General features: G+C 44.2%; 4 protein-coding genes and 1 long non-coding RNA gene across 5 annotated transcripts; all 5 read left to right on the plus strand.

The window, feature by feature from the left end:
* The first annotated feature begins 1,588 nt into the window (after positions 1-1,588).
* LOC121603121 lies at positions 1,589-2,086 on the plus strand. The gene is made up of 3 exons (XM_041931844.1): positions 1,589-1,614; positions 1,680-1,833; positions 1,908-2,086. Exons 1-3 carry the CDS (start codon positions 1,597-1,599, stop codon positions 2,084-2,086), a joined length of 351 nt encoding a protein of 116 aa, XP_041787778.1. The 5' UTR covers positions 1,589-1,596.
* A 10-nt stretch (positions 2,087-2,096) lies between these two features.
* LOC121603118 lies at positions 2,097-2,651 on the plus strand. The gene is made up of 3 exons (XR_006006603.1): positions 2,097-2,198; positions 2,274-2,394; positions 2,453-2,651. It is a non-coding gene; the product is annotated as an uncharacterized LOC121603118 (long non-coding RNA).
* Positions 2,652-4,704: 2,053 nt separating this feature from the next.
* LOC121603122 (protein PAT1 homolog 1-like) lies at positions 4,705-7,659 on the plus strand. The gene is made up of 3 exons (XM_041931845.1): positions 4,705-4,741; positions 5,004-6,025; positions 6,058-7,659. The coding sequence occupies exons 1-3, from the start codon at positions 4,705-4,707 to the stop codon at positions 6,982-6,984; spliced, it is 1,986 nt and encodes a 661-aa protein (XP_041787779.1). The 3' UTR covers positions 6,985-7,659.
* Positions 7,660-10,069: 2,410 nt separating this feature from the next.
* LOC121603124 (serine/threonine-protein kinase ATM-like) lies at positions 10,070-18,508 on the plus strand. The gene is made up of 8 exons (XM_041931846.1): positions 10,070-10,369; positions 14,807-15,338; positions 15,403-15,632; positions 15,718-16,077; positions 16,151-16,284; positions 16,343-16,712; positions 16,778-17,894; positions 17,958-18,508. Exons 1-8 carry the CDS (start codon positions 10,364-10,366, stop codon positions 18,506-18,508), a joined length of 3,300 nt encoding a protein of 1,099 aa, XP_041787780.1. The 5' UTR covers positions 10,070-10,363.
* A 129-nt stretch (positions 18,509-18,637) lies between these two features.
* On the plus strand, positions 18,638-21,206 carry LOC121603119 (serine-protein kinase ATM-like). The gene is made up of 7 exons (XM_041931839.1): positions 18,638-18,833; positions 18,895-19,842; positions 19,906-20,148; positions 20,213-20,366; positions 20,442-20,734; positions 20,811-20,932; positions 20,992-21,206. The coding sequence occupies exons 1-7, from the start codon at positions 18,768-18,770 to the stop codon at positions 21,200-21,202; spliced, it is 2,037 nt and encodes a 678-aa protein (XP_041787773.1). The 5' UTR covers positions 18,638-18,767; the 3' UTR covers positions 21,203-21,206.
* The last annotated feature ends 8 nt before the right edge of the window (positions 21,207-21,214 follow it).

Raw genomic sequence — 21,214 nt, forward strand, 5'->3', positions numbered from 1 at the left:
TTATTGTATAATCATATTTTTGTCCTTCTTCTAGACAAAATGGCAAACCCATACGGCTTATGCGCACCTCCAGCGTATCGACTTCTGCCAGCTGCTTCAAGCTAACCTGGACACCGTACTCGAGCTATTGCTAACCAAAGGGAATCGGTTGCTGCATTTCCCGTTCGTCTAGCGGAAAAGATCGCCACGATCGAAGAGTTTATCCAACTGTTCAAGAAAAACATTCTTCGTCATACTCTGCATGCAGCCGGAACGGTTCGAACAGTTCTGCAAATCGATTGGCGTACAGCAGGCAGAAATGGTGAAGGTATGTTTCGGTTGGAATGAATTTAAAATGATAAATGACCAATTTTCCATTTCATTACCAGAGTATACTGCCGAAATGTGTTTCGTTCCTTCTGCCCAAGTACGCCAAATGTGAAGGGATGGCGCCCAAGTATGATGCATAGCTAGTCGGATGCACAAAGCACTTGCCCCTATAATAAGCACGGTAGATCTTAAAGATTACGTGTCGGAAATTATCAAACCCTCACCCACCGATTGAACGATCACGTTTGAGCTGGGCAAGCTGTTGGACCAGGACCTGCCAAGCTGCTTCGTTGCCGATCTGTCGCTTAGCAAAGCCACTTACTCGACGGCGCTCGAGCACCTGAAACAGTCGGTATGGGGATCGCAATCGTTCAAGTACACGCTGCTGAGCAATTTGTTTTTAAAAACAGCTCACCAATTGAACGCACCCTAACGGATGTCAAACGCTGGCTTTGGGCGGCTGATGAACCGGAGCAGAAAATGGTACATCTCTTCAGTACAACGGTGTTTCTCGACCATCTGAAAGAGTACATCGGACAGCAGAAGGAACGCGCGTTCAAACCCTATCTCGTGCGAGATGTGGTGTATTTCCTGTGCAACTTGTTGTCCTCCTTTCCCGCCTACGACTTGCCACGCTCAACAGCTTCGGGCGGTTCCTGGAGCACGTGGTCGCATCTAGCGATGCGTGCGAGCTGCTCTCGGAACATTTGCACTTCATAGTGTCATCATTGCTGGAGGTGGAAAATGTCGATCCGGCATCGGAGATTTCTCAAAAATCGCTAACTCTGCTACGGTTTCTGATCTTACAACACTCTGCCGCGTTTGCGGGTGCGATCGGTAAGCTGAATTATCTACCAAAGGACGAACGATTCGATCAGTTGCGGCTTGCTATATCGCGCCAAAAAACGATCGGTCATGAAAATGTGCTGCCAAGGAAGAAATCGCGGCGCTGATTGAGTTGCCCAATTTAAGATACGAAGATTTGGCTGCGCTGAAGATTGTGTAAGCTTTTGCTGTATTTTGAGTGACTTGGAAGTTATATATTATTAATTTTTTTATTGTAGCTCACCACCAAAAAGAAAGATCTAAAATTATTGTGCGATGAGCTGAGCGAGCAAAGCGCATCGTCGGGCGCTAATGGGGAAGCGTGCTTCATCGGTTAGTCTACACTTTGCTGGAAGTTGTGCGCAGCTCCCCGTTCGACAAGCGATCGATGGAAGCTCTCCGATGTTTGAGTGAAATAGGACCGATCGATCTGGGAACAATGCTGTTAAATCCGACGCAGAAATGATTGCTTACGATACGGTACAGCTTTAAAGCCCTGGGCAGTAGCAATATCAATTAAATTTTAAATTTCTATCTCTCTTTAGATCAACAACTCGAAGGAAGCAATCGAACGATGTGCTGCGGTGCTGCTGAGCGAATTGAACGAGCTGATAACGAACAGAAACGTTCCGGTTGCAAACTACGCCTCACTGATTTGCTACAAAATGCTGTACGGAAAAACATTCCATGCTTTGGCGGGTGAGATTCTAAACAAATTGCATATAGAAATCCATTTTAAATCTTAACTTCGATCATATTCGTATCTCTAACAGCCAAACTACCAACACTGCACCCATTTTTGGGAACTTCTGCGGAAGAGATCAAACTCTTCACTCGTACCACCGGACGCAGTTTGTCGTTGCGGCCAATGCTTGCCAACGAACGGATCGAGTACAGCGCTTTTGTGCAGCAGCTGTCAGCCGCGTTGCTGTCATTTTGGGGAATACGATGATTAAAAACTGGCCGAACAGGAAACGACATTCGTCGAGAAGCTTGTCCCTTTGCTGGTACAGATAACGATAAAGCAATTCGAAGAGTCAATCATCGATAGCATGGGCAGCTTTGTAAGTGCTCTTGTTGCACAGTAGTAGATGCCACGGATGATAAGGAAACATTTGAATATATCTTCTTTTTTGCAGATTAATGAGTTTTCAACGAGTTCGCTGCCATTCAAAATGAGGTTCACAATATTTTCAATGACCCGAAAGCTATTCAACTGATGCTTACCATCGTGGAGTGTGTTCGGATACATAATCAATGGTAAGTGTAATTTACAAATTTTTGTTAATACTTTTCCTAAAAATAATGTTTGTAATAGCTTTCCACAGTACAAAATTTCCGTTAACTATCTACGAATCGCACAAGCGTCTCAATTCTGTCAGGCACACTTTAAAGCCATCCTGTATGGTGACCTCTGGTACCGGGAGGAAGAGGAGCAAGGCAAGCATGATGCCAAACGACACCCGGAACTGCAAAACATAATGAAATCATGCCATTTGGCGATCGGCGTAAACGATGCAGTTTAAATCATTCCTCAACCCAATCCAGGAACGGATGGAATATTACCGTCTAGAGCAGAATTACGCCAGATGCTTGGTTATGCAAGATGCAAGCACACCGTGGTCGCAAGATACCGCCCTGGACAGTGCGGGCACACAGAATGCCATCTTGCAAACACTGAAAGACTCCTCACTGTACGGTTTGGCTAGATCGTTACATGTCGCACCGCAACAGATGATTACGAGTGTGCCTGGCGGCTGTCCGACTGGAATGTACTATTCGACGCGGACGGCGGTGTTGGTCCCAATGTCCCGAAGAGAGCACCGGCTGCCGGTTCGAGCGCGCTGCTCCTACAGTCGCGATCCTTCGAGCGAGCGCATTACAAAGCGCTCAAGTGTTTGCAGCTGCGCGATGAACTCGCGGTGGAAAGTGCGATCGTGGCAGCGCAGCGTGCCGTTAGCGAACTTTTCAAGCTTACCAGCATCGAATCCACCAAACACATCTACCACGGGCTGTGCGGTTGCGGATGCTGCAGCAGATCGAAGACTTCGGTGAGGTACACTTCTCCAGACAGATCGACTGCGAGCAGGACCTGCTGAACCGGTGGAGGGAACAGGACGAGCTGCCGCACAGCGAGTTCACGCTGCTGGAAACGATCCTTTCCCAGCGGCTGTCCATCTTCAGCACGGCCGGAATGTGGTGCTGATCGGGAAGCAGGAGCTGCCGGCCAACGTGCAGTCGGTGGTGATGCTGGAAAATGCACAGCTCAATTGGAGTGCCGGCCAGCCGGTGCTGGCGAAGGAGTTGGCGTGGGAAGTAATGAACAGCGCCAAGTACACTGATCCGATGGTGAAGGGAGTGGCGTGTCGCCTTTACGGTGAGTTCCTTGCCGAAGGACACTCGCAGGAGATCAAGTCGCTATGCTCGGACTACTTTCAACAAGCGGAAAATATGTCCAGTTTGTGCTGTCGCGACAGGCGGCGGCGACGGCTGCGGGTGGCGAACAGAAAACCTCGCCCGGGAACGTTCCCGCTAACCATCGTTGCTTCGACGTGGATCGTAACTTCACCGTGCAGCACACCGTCGCGAAGTACGCGGATCGTGAATTTGTGCGGGTAGGTTGAGGAGCATTGCAATATTAAATGGGGTAAACTAAATGAAAATTTGCTCCTCCCTTTCCTGCAGCTCACACGATGAGACACGTGCTTCATGCCCTGTTTTCTCTCTCTCTCTCTCTTTTTGCTTTTCCGCCAGTAAGGGGATATACGACGCCAAGCGTCAACATGCTAACGTTGCACAACGTTGCCGATGAGGAAATGAACGCTCTGCTGACTCAGAAACAGAAACTGCTGCTCGAGCTGAAGCACTACGAAAACAACATCAAGTACAACAAGGAATCCTGAGCAACACGAGCGAAAGCAATCTGGTGCAGAGTGTGCCGGACAACGTCGGCATCATACCGTCCAACACGCGGCTACAGATCGGCATTTCCACCAGCTACGATAGCAACGATATGAACATCGACATCACCGTGTCGACCAACAACTCGACCACGATTCGTGTCGTGTTGATCTTTGCTGATCAGCTGTTCAAGGAGGAAACGCTGATCGCGCACCTGACGAAGGACGTTTCGCGCATACTGATACCGCTCAAGACGCTCAAGGACAATGCGCAGGACATTCACATCAAAGCGTTCGTCGGCTACCCGAGCAGTGTGCAGTTTCACGTGTTTGAACTGACCCGTCAGCTGCCCAAGTTTGCGATGTACACCATACCGCACAATCTGACCGGGTCACCGAAGAGTGTGTGTAAGTATGCCGCTTACGTTATGTGTGCAGTTTTGTTTTTTTTACGCGCTTAGTCACCCGGTATTTGTAGATGAAGTGAAGATCATCTGATTATTTTAAACCGCCAACACGTGCTTGCATGCATAAGTCATCGACATTCGACCCCAAAACCGAATGCCCGAACCAGTTTTGCTGTGTGGTGTGGTGGTGGTGCTGGATGGAAAACTGTGATTTGTGTTGTACGCCTTAACCGTTCGTACGGATGCAGTGCTAAAGCCCAGTGATGGATTCCTTTTTCGGCTTCGATACCAGTCTGCCGGGTGAGAACGACGAGGAGTAGGAGGAGGAGGAAGCTCGCCGATTCTTCCAGGCAGCACCGCGGCGCACCGCCGAACTGCATTCGCCGCTGCAGCGGCGCCGATGCAAAGAAGACATCTCGGACGAGGAGGAGTATGACGCCCTGAATGACGAAACGTTCGGTGCGGCGGACAAGGGCGACTGGAAGGACATCCACGAGCATCTCGTGCGGCTGGAAAGTTGCAGGAATGGGGGCGAACCGGTTCCTTCCTTGGGGAGGATGAGGACGACGGGGCAGCAGCGACAACAACAACAGCGAGAGCGGCCGTAGCAGTGTGGTGGCCCAAAGCATTGGCGATGAGTTCGCGAACAAGCTATGGCTGGATCCGAGCATCTGGGGTAGCCCGGCGAAGGTTCCGGCTCCGGTGCAGCCACCGTACAGCGATTATAGGCCCAGCGGTACGCCATTTTCTGCCCTGCCACCACAGCAGAGCGCCTTTCGACCACCGGAACCGGCGCATCCGATCGGGGGAGGTGGCCTGCCGCCAAAACCGCCTCCCTCACTGCCACCGGGCTTGTTTCCACCCATGAAGATGCTGTCAGTGGAGGACATTGAACGAACCATCATCCAGCATCAGCATCAGCAAAATCAGCATCAAAGTATGCTGCAAAAGCAAATGTCACAGCAGCAGCAGCAGCAACAACAACAACACCAACTCCATTACCATCACAACCAATTTCACCAGCAGCAGCAGCAGCAGACACTGCAACCATTCCGCACACCGGCACCGGTCCCGGCCCAACCACCACCACCAGTGAAAGCTCGCGATCATTTCACACCCGCCAAGGAGGTAAAGAGTATGCAGCCGCCGATCCCGATGATCTCCTCGCCAGTAGCAGCACCACCGTTACGGGTACCACCGGCGCTGCTCACCCCGCCGCTTTCGCTGCTGGGCGCCCGAAACGCCGGCCCCGCTGCCCTGTTCCCGCCCGGACCGTCGCAGGATGCTGAACAACGCGAACCGTCTTCCGCTTGGTTTGCTGCCGTACAACATGCTAGCCGCCCGACCGTACTCGACCCCGATCAACAACCTGGCGATGCATCCGGCATTCCCGCAGCGCTGCTCGTACGGTTCCCCGCTGCAAGGGTTTCTGGGTGGCCCCGGCCCGGTACAGATGGGTCCGCCACCGCCGCTACCTCCTCGCCATCCGGGACCAGCGCCGGGTGGGCCGCCGCCATTTTTGATGCAGCGCAGCCCGACGCCCCTGCCGACGAACCAGTTCAACCAGCGGCTGGTGCAGGAAATTCAACAAAAACCATCCGCTGCTCGCGTTCAACCGACAGCTCGCTGCGGCCAGCACGCTCAGCGTTTGCGGCAATGGCGTGAACAAAGCAGCCCCGCTAGTAGCCCTGCCAAGGGCGGGTTTTATGAAGCAGCAGCACCATTTCCAGCAGCAGCAGCAGCAACGATCCCGAGTAGGCAATGGAATGCCATCGAGCACTGCAGGCGGCGGGCAGCCAGAGGAGCGCGATGAGTACGCAAACATGATGAGCAATCGCAACAAGCAGTGGCTAATCGGGATAAAGCTGACGCAGCTCAACTCGGACGCACCCTACTTTAACGATTACTATTTCACCGTGTACAAGCAGCGGCTGGCAGCGGCGAAGGGCGAGGGCGATAATAGGATCTATCGCGAAAATCAGCTCAACCATCCGTTCACCCAGCCGGAGGAGCATGCCCAGCTGCTGTTACTGTCGCTGCTGTCGAAGAACGGCAAGAGCGGGCTGCTCGGCACGAACCGCGAACGTCGCAGTTCCGAATCCCGCTCCAACCCGAACGGCGGTAGCGAGGGAAAGGATGGCTCAGCGCCGACGGGTGGTGGTCGAGCGTATACCCCGCTCCAATTTCAAAATTCGCTCGGCAAGCTGCAGTGCGGTAGTGTGATAGCGCCGCGAAAGCTCATCGACGCCGACGTGATGGGCAGCGACCAGCTGAACGGAAATGGCGTGCCGGCACTTGAACCGCCGCCCGCCGCTATCCAGCGCAAAGCTCGCCATGTGCTGCTGCTTATCGAGACGCTGTACAAGTTGGTGCTCAAGCTGGAAGATCTCGGCAATCCCGTTGCGATCGAAGCGATGAAAGCGCTGCGCGAAAAGAAAATGCGCAAGCGAACCAGCAGCACCGGCAGCGGCAGCGGTGTGGCGTGTTTGTCAGAAGCGGGCGCCAAGATTGGCAACGCATTGATAATTAATCCGAATTGGTAATTTAATGATAGTCACGTAAGATGATTTAACCAACAAATCCCGTTAATGTCGATACTAAGCTTCGGTTTTTTTAAATTTAATTTAATTGCTCTCAATCTGCTTTTCAATAAGCGAAATATTGCGATATTACCATATACATTTTAATGTGAAAATCTAGAGAAGACTAGTTTTTAGCCTAACACACACCCACACACACACAACCTCACACTTGTAAAGTGTGGCAAGGGAAGAACTGATACTGAGTTGTCGATGATCATTTAATGTTCCTTATTTATTAGGCTTTGCGTATGTAAAACACACGTGTGTGTGTAAAAGGGTAGCGTAAACTGAATTGCGTATACTCTGTCACACGCCGAAATGAATATATTCCATGCTCCTCTCCATATAAACCCCTGTGAACCGAATGGTATCGTTAGATATTGCTTTTGCAAACCGTGTTATATAGTCATTTAAGTTTGGGCACGACATATAAAGCCCCCCCCTCTTACCTCCCCGGTTAGGTTATTAGGTTATCCGCATGTCGTGCTCGTGCTGATATTTAATTTCGCCCATAGTGTTTCGCGCAAACAGAGCACGTGCGGTTTGAATAGGATTGCAAATCGATCGAATCGAACTCTTTAGTGTAGTGTAAGTTAGTTAACTGGCCAAGGATGACAGACTCGATGTGTACAATGTGGCAGGGGTTTCCCAGGCGTTCTCATAGCTGTGGGACACTTTATTGACTCTTTCTTAAGTAAAATGTAACGGGAATTGGACTCTATAGCACCCTTGTTGGACATATCCAATAGGAATTTCCAACGAACCTTTCCAAAAAGGGTGCAATAGAGTCCAATTTCCGTCATGTGAAGTTCACTTCCCAATTAGAAAGAGTCAAGAAGTAGTGTCTCATAACTATAACCAGGCTAGAACCCCTGGAAAATCCTGTAAACTGCATTTGAGCCACTTTGTCACATCCATCCGCCCTCTACACAATTAAGCTTCACGTGCAATGAGAAATGGAAAGAGTAGCTGTAGACACTGTAAAAACTGTCCGTACCCGCTTACGGCACTATCAAACGAAACATTAAAACACATTCGTCTCTTCATTCAGTAGTACATAAATCTATAGATACATAATTTTATAGTTGAGTGCATTTACCTGAACTTGTTTTTAGACTAATCTTTCGATAGCTCTTTTTCACGTGTCCGTTGGTGTTTATCACTCACTGAACTTCTTTACACGATTACTTCTTCCTTTTCAAATGTACTAGCTAGATGTACTATGGCACTGCAATTACTTTTCGGAAAACTTAAAACCTATTACACTACTCACTTGAATTGCTTTGATTTCTCTACCTACTTTCCAATATAAGAACGGTTAAAAAATGTGAAGAGAGCCAACATGCCAAGAAAGCTGTGTAAATGAGCATTTTAGGCTATAATCTTGAACATAAACTTAAACACTGAGCAGCATAAAAAAACTGCAATTGAGTTAAACTATCCATGTAAAAGCTCTGTAATTAAAAAGCAATCAAGCGCAAATTCCGAAACATGCGATAGAGAAAATGTGTCTAAGAAAAATGAACAAAAAAAGGAGATATCCACGATGGAATTGTCGAAAAAGAACAAACAAATAAATCGAACTAATTTTTTTTGGGTTTCTTTTGTTATGATGCTTATGAACGCGAGCAAAATGGGTCGTTAGTTTTTGTGTTTTTTAGCGTAGAATTATGGTGCAATACAGGGTTTTCCAATTAAGTTTAGACTAGCAGCATACTTTTTTTGAATAGTCGCAATAGATTCTTGACTAGCATCCTTTATTTTTGATTACGAGCAATGGATTATTGACTAGGAGCAATTGATTTCAGCAGGTCCCTGCATGACAGCCTAAGAGCGACGCGTTTATAACATCCGGTGTGACAGATTGACTTGAATAATAATCTGTGGATAATATTTAATTTCATCCGCTCATTTGATTAAATCATTTGTTTTACTGTTATATATCATCCACAAAGAAAGATATATTTTATATGATAGGTTTTCGATGCTATTGTTTTGATTTTATGAATGCACAATACAACACAAAAGCACTTAACGGCTGAATTGAAATATGCAGTAGTAGACCCCCAGGCATAACCTAACCAAAAGCTAGATTGCACAAGTTTTTCAGAGTGACCATATGTAGTTCTATCGATTTTCGATCGAATATTGGTTTACAATTGAGCACACTAAAACTCAATTTTTCTGACCGAAATTCAAATATTTTTCTAAGTATTCACCGTTCAACAATAAATTTGAAATTTAATAATAATAATAATAATTTTGTGAGTGAATAAAAAGTTGTTTTTACCGAAAATTACCGAGTTTGCTTTAGATTTCCTACCGATAACCTCTAAAAACAATCTGGTCACTCCGTGCCAGCAACCGGCCTGCTGAAATCAATTGCTGCTAGTCAAAAATCCATTGATCGTAATCAAAAATAGAGGATGCTAGTCAAGAATCTATTGCGACTATTCAAAAAAAGTATGCTTCTAGTCTAAACTCAATTGGAAAACCCTGTATCACAATATTAAAGGAGGATTTGTTGTGATCATAGCAACATCGCTAGTTTAAACGAAGTGTAGTAGGCTTTATTGAAATAGAGAATCATTTTTATTTTCACTGCACGCGCCTGGCACCGCTGTCACACGGAGCACTTTTTTTCGTTCCGTTGGCAATTTTCTCCTCGGTTCCGTATCGGTAATTATTCGGTGGCACAGTGCTTTCAAATCAAACGTTGAACGAGTGATACAAAAAAACGATCTTGCAAAATGGTGACGAAGGACAATACCTTCAAAGTGGATTTCAATCCAATGCCACAAAGGCCGAGTCCGGGCTATGTGATACAATTTATTTTGGAAAAAATTGGAATAAAAAGGAGAGTTTGCTGAAAGTGCAACTTATGACGACAACGGCTATTGCAGTGGTGCAAATAAAAGAATCGGGAGAGGCTATAAAAATAGTTGATAACCACGATGGCAAACACGCGGTGGAGTACAATGGGGAGAAATATTTCATACCCATAAAATGGAAGACAACTCGACAAGAGTAATAATAAAAAACTGCACGGATCAGATAACTAATGAGGAGATTAAAAAAGCCATGATGAAATTTGGAGAAGTAAAGAAAGTCATTGACTGTGTATGGGAAGCGCCATCCCCGATAGCGGGAATAAGAGATGGTAACCGAGAGGTAACCATCGTAATAGATACACCAATACCATCATTCGTATCTATAAAAGGAGAAAAGGCGCATGTACAATACAATGGACAGCAGAGAACGTGTAAGTACTGCGAACTCAACATGCATTTAGGCATGACCTGTCTCCAGTACAAAAGAACGGTGACAAATAACAACGAGGATGAAGGTACGTATGCCAATATGGTACGGAAGGAAGGGGTAAAGAGTTCGGTACAGAATAGACTACAGTTAGAGAGAGAAGTAGAGGGCTTGAACTTAGAAGGAAAAAAACAAGATAACACTTTGTTCAAAAAACCGGTTAACACAATAAAAGAGCGACGAGCGTATGAGTGCGTAGAAGAAGCTCCTAGCACTAGCAAAGCTAATGCTCAGAAGCGCACAGGAATAGTGGACAGCCACACTACAACAGAAACTGAGGATGAAAGTTGCATGGAAACAGAAACCGAATTAAAAAACTAAAAGGAAGACCCAAAAAACAAAAACTCTGTCACAGGAAACAAAACAAGATATTAACACAAACTAATAAACTAAACAATAAAGAAAAATTAAATGAAAATAAAAATGGCGACGATAAATCAAAAGGAAATTAGTCTATTACAGACTAATATAACAAGTTTAAAACGAAATAAAGAAGAATTAGAGAGGATGATGAACGCAAACAAAATTACTATCGCGTGCATTACCGAAACATGGATGCAAGAAGAGGAAATTAATAAAGTAAACGTATCAAATTACAATTTAGTTACCACCAACAGGGAAGATGGATATGGAGGATCAGCCATATACATTAGAAAAAATTTAGCATACAAAGTTATCAAACATAACATAACAGATAAAGAAGTTCAAATTACAGAAATAAAATTAACCAGGGAAAAAATAAATATAGTAAGTGTATACATGTCACCTCAATTAAAATTAATAGATTTAGAGAAAATGTTAGTAAGTTACTACACAACAGATCAGGGAATCAAAAACATATAATAACAGGAGATTTGAACTGTCATCACAAAATATGGGGGAACCCAACAAATGACAGTAAAGGGAACTTTTTATTAAATGAATTAAATGACTCAAATTTATGCTTATTACACAACAAGGAAAAACACTAATACCCACCGATAGAAACAAAAGAGAAACAGCTGTTGACCTTACTATCATATCAGAAGATATAATAGATAAGTGCCAAAGAACAGTTACAGAACATCATATGGGTGCAACAAATCACAAAACCATAATAACAAAAATAAATGAAATAATACAGGAACACACAGTAACATACACAAATAAACCAAAATTGTTCAAAGAAATAGAAGCAATAGAGGTAAAAGAAACCACAACAGCATATCAGGTAGCAAAACAAATTCAAAAATTAATTAAATCTAACAAAATAACATCGAAAAAAAAACCAAAAATATACTGGAATATAGAAACAGAAAAAGCATGGAAAACAAAAATGAACTTAGAAAAATTTTCAACAATGACAAAAGCACGGAAAATAAAATTAACATGAATAAAGGAATAGCTGAATTTAGAACGAAAAAAAGACTTAATAAAATAAAAAAATTTGAGGACAAACTAGAGAAAGTAGATTTCAACAGAGATCCAATAAAACTATATGAATTCTTACAAAAAATGGAAGGGAAATTCAAGAGTAAAACAAAAGCAGGAAACATAATAGAAACTGACAGGAAAGCAGCAAAAATTTTCTTAGACAAACATTTTTTTAAAAATAAAAAAGGAAACAAGAAGCCTTATAGAAACTTTAAACCTAACAAAGATATCATAGATATACATAAATGGAATCGCTTATTAAAAAGAAAAAAAATACAGCACCAGGTCACGATGGAGTATCATATGAAATACTAAAGAAAATAAATGAAAAAACAAGACTTGTAATGGTTAATGAAATAAATGAAATGTGGCACAAAGGAATTATAAAAAACATTACAAAAAAATGAAAATAATAACATTCCCAAAAGCAAACCTAGATAAAAACGATCCACTGAATTATAGAGGTATTGCTCTTATACCAGCTATTATCAAAATGGCCAATAGTGCAGTGTTGGAAGAAATGAACAGGTATTGGAATATTAATAAAGTAATTCCAGGAACAACATTCGGATTTATCAAAAACAGGTCTATAAACAATTGCACAAATTACATAACGAATCGAATAGGACAAAATAAAAGAGATGGAAAAGCAACAGGGATAATTTTCTTAGACCTAACGAATGCATATGATAAAGTAAGGACAGATATACTTATCTCTAAATTAGAAAAATATCAAACACCAAAAGAAATTATTAGATGGATAGGAGCTTTTTTGAACAACAGAACTATAGAATTAAACACAGAAGATACAATAATCAATAAACTAATATCAGACGGACTTCCTCAAGGAGATGTGCTATCGCCAAGCCTATTTAACATATATACTAAAGACATACATGACAAAATAAATAGGTTGGGAATACAAATAATTCAATATGCGGATGATTTTGCAATTATTACACAAAGTCATAGTCATCACATACTACAAACAAAAATGCAGGAGATCATGAAACAGTTTTCAGACATAACGGATGAATTAAAACTAGAAATTAACACAGAAAAAACTAAATTCATGATTTTTGATACGAAAAATAATAATATAAAAATAAGGATAAAAGGAAAATCAATAGAGAAAGTTAATAACTACAAATACTTAGGATTATGGTTAGATAATAAACTAACATTCAAAAAACAAATAGATGCAATGAAAACAAAAACACAAAAAAGACTAATGACAATAAAAAGATTTGCAATTACCGCAATAAATTAAATCCTAACAAAACAATACAAATTCACAGAAGTTTTATTAGAAGCAATTTAGAAATAGGAACAGCATCAATAAGAAATGCAAAAAAAGAACTACTGAAACAGTTAGATACAATACAAAATCAATCTCTAAGAAAAGTTACAGGATGTACCAAAACAACTCCTATACCCTCACTAATGGCCATAGCGGCAGAAATTCCTTTAGGCATAAGAGCAAAGTACCTCGCGAGCAATGAGCAAGCAAAAGAGATTGCACATTCAAAAATTCACAGAAATCTACTATGGGACACAAACCAAAATCACAACACCAGAAACAACAATAACAAGTACAAAACATATTACGAAAATTGTATGAAGAAAACAAAACATCATAAACAAAATGGATAATATAGTAATAAATGATAACACTAAAAGAGTAAAGATAATATACAATACCCCGGATAATATAACGAAAAATCAACATACAAACAAACAAATCCTCAAAAGATATTACCAACAAGAAATAGAGTTTTTTAAAAAAACAAACACAATTATTTACACGGATGGAAGTAGAACAGATGATGGTTGTGGTATAGGTATATACATCAAGCCACACAACAACAAAAATATGTACTGGAGCTACAAATATAAATTAAAAAACAACACACCCATTACCTCAGTAGAACTGACTGCAATAGACAAGGCATTACAAATAGCAGTGGAAAACAACATAATAAATCCTATACTATATACGGATAGTAAAGCGGCTTGCAGCATCATAAAAAGGGAACAAGATAACAACAACATAGAGGAAAGTACATACAATATTATTAAAAACAGTTTAAAAATAAATGCTCAAATCAGATGGTTACCGGGACATATTGATATCGAAGGTAATGAAAAGGCGGATGACTTAGCAAAAAAGGGAGTAACGACAGACAACATTATGGAAAACAAATTAAGAAAAAGTGACATCAAACTTATGTTTCAACAAAGAATGATTTTGGAAACGCAGGAATGGTACACAACGGAAATACAACATAAAGGGAAAAAATTCGCAGAATACCAGAAAGAATTCAAAAGAGATAACTGGCATAAAACGATAAATATAAATGCAAATGAAATAAAGACTATGAATCGGATACTAACAGGACATGACTTCTCAAAATACTGGCTAAAAATACTTAAAATTGAAGAAAATGATATATGCGATGTTTGCCAAGTACAGGAAACGGGCAAACACCAAATATTTCACTGTACAAAATACAACAATGAAAGACAGAAATACCCCAACATCCGAGAAGATCTATTTAGCAAACACTGGAAAAATAATGATGGAAAAATAATAAAAGAAATAATTAGATTCATACAAGACACAAAAATCTCCCTATAATGAAAAAAAAAAAAAATAACTGCAAATTTGAACAGCACACAAAAACATAGACAACATGATCATATGAACTTTGAAAGACAAACCATAAACACAACATAGAAATGTCAAAACCATCAGCAAGTAAACAACACAAATACAACGGTACCAACATTGGAGAGGTATATGACTAAGGCAGTCGAAAACCTAAGAGCGGTACGTCTTTGAATGTGGCTTTATTAAGCATAGGCTTTATAAAACATAGAAGACTATATCCTGCTCCACAAAAGAAGAAGAAGAAGAAATAGAGAATAAATTAGTCTGCATTTTCTTTTCGTACGAACAAGAAGTTCCAACAGGATTTACGGAAAGAAGGTTAAAAGGAGATAAGGGTTATTTTATATAAATTCTAAATTATGTTTTTAATTTTCTTTACAGATACAACTTGAAACAAACCACGCCCCACGAACCACGATGGCCTCTTCCTCGTCCAGCAGCAGCAGCAGCAGCAGAATGTCGGTGATGGACCGCGACCTCTGTCTGCTGCTGGTGGAGATGTCGTCCGAGAAGGTAACCGTGCGGCAGAAGGCGTTCAACAAGATGAGCACCATCCTGAACAACCGGGAGGACGATTTTCTCGACTACATGGCATCGGATGCGTTCGAGACGCAGTGGTGCGCGGTGCTGGATGCGGCTTACCACGGCATACAGAAGCAGAGCTACGCCATTACGACCCAGGTGCAGAGCAAGAACCACGACTACGTCGTGGTGCTGCACAAGCTCGTTGAGCTGGCGATGGATCGGGATGCGCCGCAGCTACCGCACAGCCAGCTGATCGGGTGCTTTGTGCGCGCGATCAACGATCAAGCGATGCGGGACAGTTTTGGTGTGTGCTTTCTGCACGTGCTGAACAAGTTCGTGCTGTGCTCCAAGTGGTGCCTAACGCCGGTGAGCTACGAGCACTGGAAAGGTAAGCAGAGGGGTGAAAAGGTTGATTTACTTTATTTAGTATTAAACGGGGATTTTTTTTGCAGAAATTCTTGACTGCTGTTTAGTGATGCTGGATACAGCGCACGTACCAAAGCACTTGGCGGCCAACTGTCTCTCGCTGGCTGTGGTGAAATTTTTAGCCAACTGCTCGATGCAAACACTGCTGGCGGACTATTTGAGCCGGCTGATTGTCCACCTGCGCCAGGCGGTAAACGAGAAGAAAAGTAACGTTTTATGCGATCTGATAAACATAGCTTTGTACATAACAGAAGCGGTAAGTAGCGTTTAGCACCATCTCCGAGGTGGGTTTTTTGCTGTCTCAAAGCTAAACCTAATCACACTTTGATCGCCACGTGCAGATAGCGGTGGATTGTAAGGCGAAGATCATTGCATTCTTGGAGTCGCTCGTTCCATGCACGGTGAAACTTTACAAGGAAGCAAACTTGCGCAAGGAACAGAAAGTGTCACTGTTCCGGTTGATGCATCTGTCGCTGATAATGTTGTACCCGGGAGGAAAATCTCATACCCTTGCCAAACCACTGACCCGAGACGGTTTGCAGCAGGTCGAGGACGATGAAGCGCGAAGGAAAACGTTGCGCGAATATCATTACATACTGACGAGTGAAATGAAGGCACGGGATCAGAGTTCGTTCTTTGGCTCGAATGAGGCCCCTTTTGCTGATGGTTTCATTGACTTTGCCGCCCGGTTGTGTTATACGGTAAGATTATTTGAGTTTTTTTCTGCATTTTTAAAGGGAAAATTACTACTTCTTACTCATCCCTTTTTCAAAGGTGTACTGGAACGAGGATAATTGGAAGGAATCTAGCGGCGAAGAAACGGCCGCAAAGCGAAACAAACAGTTTAACAAACTGCAAAGCATCATGGAGATGGTCGGTACTGCTCCAAATCAGCTTAATTTGCGTTGGTACGATCACGCTTCCTCTTTCATGTAGAAAAGATCATTAATAAACATTTTCCTCCAGGTTGTACATCCTTTCTGCGGTTCTAGACAGATATGAGGCAGCACTTACTAGCGACGACTATGCGCAACTGTTGCAACTGTTGTGCAATGTGCAACCGAGCCTACAATCGCCGCACGAGCATGATGCTTTCTACCAGTGCTGTTCCGTGCTGCTCGCGTTCGAACAAAAGTCAACCCATCGATCGTTGAACACAGCGGCGGCCAGCGGTGAATCGATTGGCGAGCTTTGGGCCAAAATGATAGCCGCTGCGTTCCGTGCCTGCACCAACACCGCCGCAAGAACGTGCGCTAAATCCAATCTCCTGCTGCAGCTATTGATTCGCCATCGAAAGTATCCGAACGTCGGCTTTCTAAACAGCACCGTGCTGGAAGCCTTTACACCTATGCCGTGGAGAAGACGAACCTTAACGTCGGCACGGTGCTGTCCATCCTGGAGACGGTGGGCAACGCCGAGTGTCTCGGCAGTGTCGACGGTGTGCTGACCAAGCTGCTCAACTATCTCTATCCGCAGACGCGCGAAACACAGTCGAAAGCGATACTACACGCAAAGGAGCGGCTGAGCGCAAAGACGCTGGCACGCATTTCGATCCTTTGCGTGGTGACTACATGTTGCGCAATGGATGAGACAGAGCGGCACACACACGCCGGAGTGCACGATACCTTTTACCGGGAGCGAGACGGGCAGTTGCAAACGCTCGAGCAAAGACTTCGCTACCATAGTTTAGAGGAATTGCTAGCGTTGGAGCAGCACAAAAAGGAAGGGATTGATGCGGAATCACCCCAAGGCAGCGCACGAATCTCTTACAACATAAACGAACCACTGTTTTTGCGCCTGTGTGAGGTAGTAAGCTTCGACAAGCATATCCTGCCCGATGGGAATTATTTTCTAGCCGATGGATTGGCATGCATCTGCGACGATTTGGAGTTGTACCTGGAGATGCTCAACATTTTGCAGCTGCACGCCGCGTACGATGAGCAGCAGTGCACCAGGAGCCCACTGTACCAAAAGGTTCTGCTCAAGTTCGACCTACTAAACGGTGGATTTGAGCGGCTGTTGAAAAACGATGCGGCCTCCACGCTAAATCTCATCAAAACCAGGAACCTTGCCGAGCGATTGTTGGCCATCTTTCGTGTCCCTTACCATCCGTCGGTAAGGAAGCTGCTGCAGCAAACCGAACACACGTTCATTATGCGATGGGCAATCGGGCAGATCAGTCTGAAGGAGGGGGAGGATTCGCAGTGCGTGACCGTGTTGCAGCCGGATAAACTGGCCACGGAAGAGCAAATGCAGCGATGTTTCCTCCACGTCGTAGCGGAATATCTGCAGTACGAAGGGCCAAGCCTGAACGAGGCTCACGAGCTGCTGGATCGGTTGGAACTGAATGTGTTCAGCAGTTTGGATTTGTTCTATCTGTTTGATCTGTGTCGAATACTGCTGGCGCAAACTTCCCATGAGGTGGTGGCCGTATGGGTACTGAGAAACCTGGTAGATGTGTGCAAAAACCACTACACCAATCCTGACATTACGGAGCAGATTATCGATCTGTACGGTGGTAAGTTAATTGTAGCTGTGATCAACTGAACTCTCTTCTCAAATTGTGTTTAATCCGTTTCAGCTTTAACCGCCTTCGTGAGCCCGTACGAAGACATGATCCGCAACGTAACGATCGTGCTGTACTCGTTCGTAAAACAGTGCGCCAAACACACGTACTCTACCGAGCTGCAGGTGAAGATACTGGCGCAGGTGAAGTATCTGCTCCGCGCTTACCCGCAGCACATCCGTACGCCAACGCACGAGAGCATCTACAACGGATTGGTGCCGTTGCTGAGCAGCCCAAGCTATCGCATCAAGCTGGAAGCGGTCAGGAATATTCTGCACTTCATGCAGCTCGAATGGTCACATCCTGACCTTTCTTCGGTTCCGTGCAGCTTTTACGAGTTTCAGCTGCAACTGTACGATCAAATTCAGTTCGAGGAGCTACTAGCGACCGACGGTGGGATGGACATGAACGATGAGAGAATGAACGTGATTAGCGGCTGCCTTCAGCTGCTGTTGGGCATCTTTCGCATTAGCTTCATGCTGCGTCGGCGCGCGTTGTGCGATTTTGTGCTGCTCGTTCAGTTGGGAAGCGTAAACGATGGTAAGTGTTGTTACAGCAATAGCTGACAATTAAAGTTTAATTATTGTATAATCATATTTTTGTCCTTCTTCTAGACAAAATGGCAAACACCATACGGCTTATGCGCACCTCCAGCGATATCGACTTCTGCCAGCTGCTTCAAGCTAACTGGACACCGTACTCGAGCTATGGCTAACCAAAGGGAATCGGTTGCTGCATTTCCCGTTCCGTCTAGCGGGAAAGATCGCCACGATCGAAGAGTTTATCCAACTGTTCAAGAAAAACATTTCCTTCGTCATACTCTGCATGCAGCCGGAACGGTTCGAACAGTTCTGCAAATCGATTGGCGTACAGCAGGCAGAAATGGTGAAGGTATGTTTTCGGTTGGAATGAATTAAAATGATAAATGACCAATTTTCCATTTCATTACCAGAGTATACTGCCGAAATGTGTTTCGTTCCTTCTGCCCAAGTACGCCAAATGTGAAGGGATGGCGCCCAAGTATGATGCAATAGCTAGTCGGATGCACAAAGCACTTGCCCCTATAATAAGCACGGTAGATCTTAAAGATTACGTGTCGGAAATTATCAAACACCTCACCCACCGATTGAACGATCACGTTGAGCTGGGCAAGCTGTTGGACCAGGACCTGCCAAGCTGCTTCGTTGCCGATCTGTCGCTTAGCAAAGCCACTTACTCGACGGCGCTCGAGCACCTGAAACAGTCGGTATGGGGATCGCAATCGTTCAAGTACACGCTGCTGAGCAATTTGTGTTTTAAAAACAGCTCACCAATTGAACGCACCCTAACGGATGTCAAACGCTGGCTTTGGGCGGCTGATGAACCGGAGCAGAAAATGGTACATCTCTTCCAGTACACGGTGTTTCTCGACCATCTGAAAGAGTACATCGGACAGCAGAAGGAACGCGCGTTCAAACCCTATCTCGTGCGAGATGTGGTGTATTTCCTGTGCAACTTGTTGTCCTCCTTTCCCGCCCTACGACTTGCCACGCTCAACAGCTTCGGGCGGTTCCTGGAGCACGTGGTCGCATCTAGCGATGCGTGCGAGCTGCTCTCGGAACATTTGCACTTCATAGTGTCATCATTGCTGGAGGTGGAAAATGTCGATCCGGCATCGGAGATTTCTCAAAAATCGCTAACTCTGCTACGGTTTCTGATCTTACAACACTCTGCCGCGTTTGCGGGTGCGATCGGTAAGCTGAATTATCTACCAAAGGACGAACGATTCGATCAGTTGCGGCTTGCTATATCGCGCCAAAAAACGATCGGTCATGAAAATGTGCTGCCAAGGGAAGAAATCGCGGCGCTGATTGAGTTGCCCAATTTAAGATACGAAGATTTGGCTGCGCTGAAGATTGTGGTAAGCTTTTGCTGTATTTTGAGTGACTTGGAAGTTATATAATTATTAATTTTTTTATTGTAGCTCACCACCAAAAAGAAAGATCTAAAATTATTGTGCGATGAGCTGAGCGAGCAAAGCGCATCGTCGGGCGCTAATGGGGAAAGCGTGCTTCATCGGTTAGTCTACACTTTGCTGGAAGTTGTGCGCAGCTCCCCGTTCGACAAGCGATCGATGGAAGCTCTCCGATGTTTGAGTGAAATAGGACCGATCGATCTGGGAACAATGCTGTTAAAATCCGACGCAGAAATGATTGCTTACGATACGGTACAGCTTTAAAGCCCTGGGCAGTAGCAATATCAATTAAATTTAAATTTCTATCTCTCTTTAGATCAACAACTCGAAGGAAGCAATCGAACGATGTGCTGCGGTGCTGCTGAGCGAATTGAACGAGCTGATAACGAACAGAAACGTTCCGGTTGCAAACTACGCCTCACTGATTTGCTACAAAATGCTGTACGGAAAAACATTCCATGCTTTGGCGGGTGAGATTCTAAACAAAATTGCATATAGAAATCCATTTTAAATCTTAACTTCGATCATATTCGTATCTCTAACAGCCAAACTACCAACACTGCACCCATTTTTGGGAACTTCTGCGGAAGAGATCAAACTCTTCACTCGTACCACCGGACGCAGTTTGTCGTTGCGGCCAATGCTTGCCAACGAACGGATCGAGTACAGCGCTTTTGTGCAGCAGCTGTCAGCCGCGTTGCTGTCATTTTTGGGAAATACGATGATTAAAAAACTGGCCGAACAGGAAACGACATTCGTCGAGAAGCTTGTCCCTTTGCTGGTACAGATAACGATAAAGCAATTCGAAGAGTCAATCATCGATAGCATGGGCAGCTTTGTAAGTGCTCTTGTTGCACAGTAGTAGATGCCACGGATGATAAGGAAACATTTGAATATATCTTCCTTTTTTGCAGATTAATGAGTTTTTCAACGAGTTCGCTGCCATTCAAAATGAGGTTCACAATATTTTCAATGACCCGAAAGCTATTCAACTGATGCTTACCATCGTGGAGTGTGTTCGGATACATAATCAATGGTAAGTGTAATTTACAAATTTTTGTTAATACTTTTCCTAAAAAATAATGTTTGTAATAGCTTTCCACAGTACAAAATTTCCGTTAACTATCTACGAATCGCACAAGCGTCTCAATTCTGTCAGGCACACTTTAAAGCCATCCTGTATGGTGACCTCTGGTACCGGGAGGAAGAGGAGCAAGGCAAGCATGATGCCAAACGACACCCGGAACTGCAAAACATAATGAAATCATGCCATTTGGCGATCGGCGTAAACGATGCAGTTAAATAATTCCTCAACCCA

The sequence above is a fragment of the Anopheles merus genome, unplaced genomic scaffold (genome assembly GCF_017562075.2).
Source record: "Anopheles merus strain MAF unplaced genomic scaffold, AmerM5.1 LNR4000866, whole genome shotgun sequence".
Classification (NCBI taxonomy): Eukaryota; Metazoa; Arthropoda; class Insecta; order Diptera; family Culicidae; genus Anopheles; species Anopheles merus.